This window comes from Poromitra crassiceps (genome assembly GCF_964638095.1).
Source record: "Poromitra crassiceps genome assembly, contig: HAP1_SCAFFOLD_89, whole genome shotgun sequence".
In the NCBI taxonomy this organism is placed as follows: domain Eukaryota; kingdom Metazoa; phylum Chordata; class Actinopteri; order Beryciformes; family Melamphaidae; genus Poromitra; species Poromitra crassiceps.
In genome coordinates, this window is record NW_028152245.1 from 998,276 (window position 1) to 1,000,421 (window position 2,146).

At 43.7% G+C, this 2,146-nt stretch overlaps 1 protein-coding gene across 1 annotated transcript; it reads right to left on the bottom strand.

Moving 5' to 3' along the window:
- Positions 1 to 334: 334 nt before the first annotated feature.
- LOC310800810 (uncharacterized protein) lies at positions 335 to 1,446 on the bottom strand. The gene is made up of 2 exons (XM_083664726.1): positions 1,381 to 1,446; positions 335 to 876 (listed from the first exon to the last, which is right to left on the bottom strand). The coding sequence occupies exon 2, from the start codon at positions 873 to 875 to the stop codon at positions 465 to 467; it is 411 nt and encodes a 136-aa protein (XP_083520852.1). The 5' UTR covers position 876; positions 1,381 to 1,446; the 3' UTR covers positions 335 to 464.
- Positions 1,447 to 2,146: the final 700 nt, after the last annotated feature.

Here is a 2,146-nt window from a genome sequence, read left to right on the forward strand (position 1 = left end):
ACTTGGCTTGTGACTTCAGTTGTGTCCTGAAAGGATCTTACTGAGGCCTTTCAATTTACCTTTAATCATAATACTCATATTCACCCAAAATCACATGTCACACAAAGTCACCCACTCAAAACACATTCATGTTCTGGAATAACTCTACTCGAAAGAAACGGAGCAACAAATACATATTTTCATTTGTTTTTTATTAGAAACAATAAAACATTTCCACCAAAACAATATTATAAGGCATGTAAACATGGAGACATGACTCCTTAGTGCATAGAAATAAATATGTCTTCAGCTCTCTGAGAGCCTCACTTTGGTCTTTTGCTGGTTCTGCCACCGTACTGCGTCCCACCACCATGTGGTGCTTGTAATCCGTTCATAAACAGCACGTCAATCCACTGTGCGCTTATAAGATACTCCACCAGAGTACGTACAAAAAGTGTCGTTTTTTTGTTCGGCCACGTCCCCCTTCAAGTCCTCATCTGTGTCTGTCCAAACAGCCAGTCCACAGGGTCTGCACCCCTGGCCATCCTCAGAGACATCTCCTCTGTGTTTCGGCTGAGGGAGGAGGGTTTGGAAGTCCGTAGGGCGCGGGGCGGTGCGCGGTGCAGTGCCACCGAGTGCTTCATCTGGGGCTTGGAGAAGTACCGTGGCCGGGGCGACCTCTGGAGCCGGACGGGCCCACAGCTGGGGGCCTCCACAGGACGAGCGAGAGCCTGGATACTTGTCATGTAGTCCTCCAGAGACTGGGAGCTCTGGGGAGACTGGGAGGAGCAGGAGGAGGAGGAGGAGCAGGAGGAGGAGCAGGAGGGGTGGTCCTCCAGTGTCTCGGTGATGGTGGGTAGAAGAGTCAGGGGAAGCAGCACCTTCATGCGCCTCATACTGCCAGGACAGAGGAGAGACAAGAGTTAGAGAGGAACCAGGACTGGAAACATCTCACGAAACATCTCAAGACTTTTCTAAAGGCTTCAGTCAGGTCCAATTACAAAACAATGAACTTAGAAACAATTTAAATCTGGAGAGTGATTTTTAGGTAGGTAGCCAGTTTAGTTAAAAAGCCAAATCTACACTAGTTATTGTCATCTATTATTATCTGTTCACTTGCTGTTTTGACTGTTGTCATTATGCTGTCAAAGGCCTTTTTCACGTGTATTGTATATTGAATATCAAATATTTAAACTGTAATCATTTTAAGCTGAAGTGAATGTGTGGATACATTGAAATCTACTCATCATAGTGAATCTGTAGTGTTGTTGCACGCAGTTCCTTTCAAAGTAACTGCTGCTATATTGTAAACGGCATATAAAGACGACACAGTTTCTAATGCAAGGTTAGTTTTTTTTGGTCTAAAACCAGGAAGGTACAGCGATAACGAAGCACTCTCACCTTTGATGCGTAACTTGTTGGTCCGACGGGCCGTGTGTTGAAACAGAGAGATGTGGTTGAGTCCGCTGTGTGTGAGTCTTCTGAGGACGGAGTGTGAAGGAGCCAGGGTTTATATACAGGCTGCAGCACAGAGATAAGCCCACCCCCCCCCCCACCCCCCTCCAGGCTGCTAAATATAGCCCTGTGACCATGTGGCCTTGTCCCCTTCTGTGTAAGTGTGTGTGTGTGTGTGTGTGTGTGTGTGTGTGTGTGTGTGTGTGTGTGTGTGGGTTATAGCCAGGTTCAGTGGTGCAGCTGCTCACCGTGTTTATATTCCACAAACAATGAAGTCCTGGGAGCAATCACAGACACTCACCCCATGTCCCACACCCACCTGACATCCCCCCCTCTCTCACTCTCTCTCTCTCTCTCTCTCTCTCTCACTCTCCTCTCAATTTCAATTTCAATTTCAAATAGCTTTATTGGCATGAAAAGACAGTGCTTATATTGCCAAAGCAAATATACATATTAACAGTACAACAATAAGGATATTATAATAATAAATGAATGTACAGTCGGAGATGTATAATGTACAAACAGTCAAAATTTACAGTAAAAGATATATGTACATGTAAACTTCCCCAAAAAATGGGGCATTCTGACTTAAAATGTTTACAGTTGTTCATCAGGTAAACAAACAGTAATTGTCAAATAGAAAATAAAAATAAAAATAAAATAAATAAAATAAGTAAAATAAATCAAATAAGAATAAGAGTAAAAAATGAAA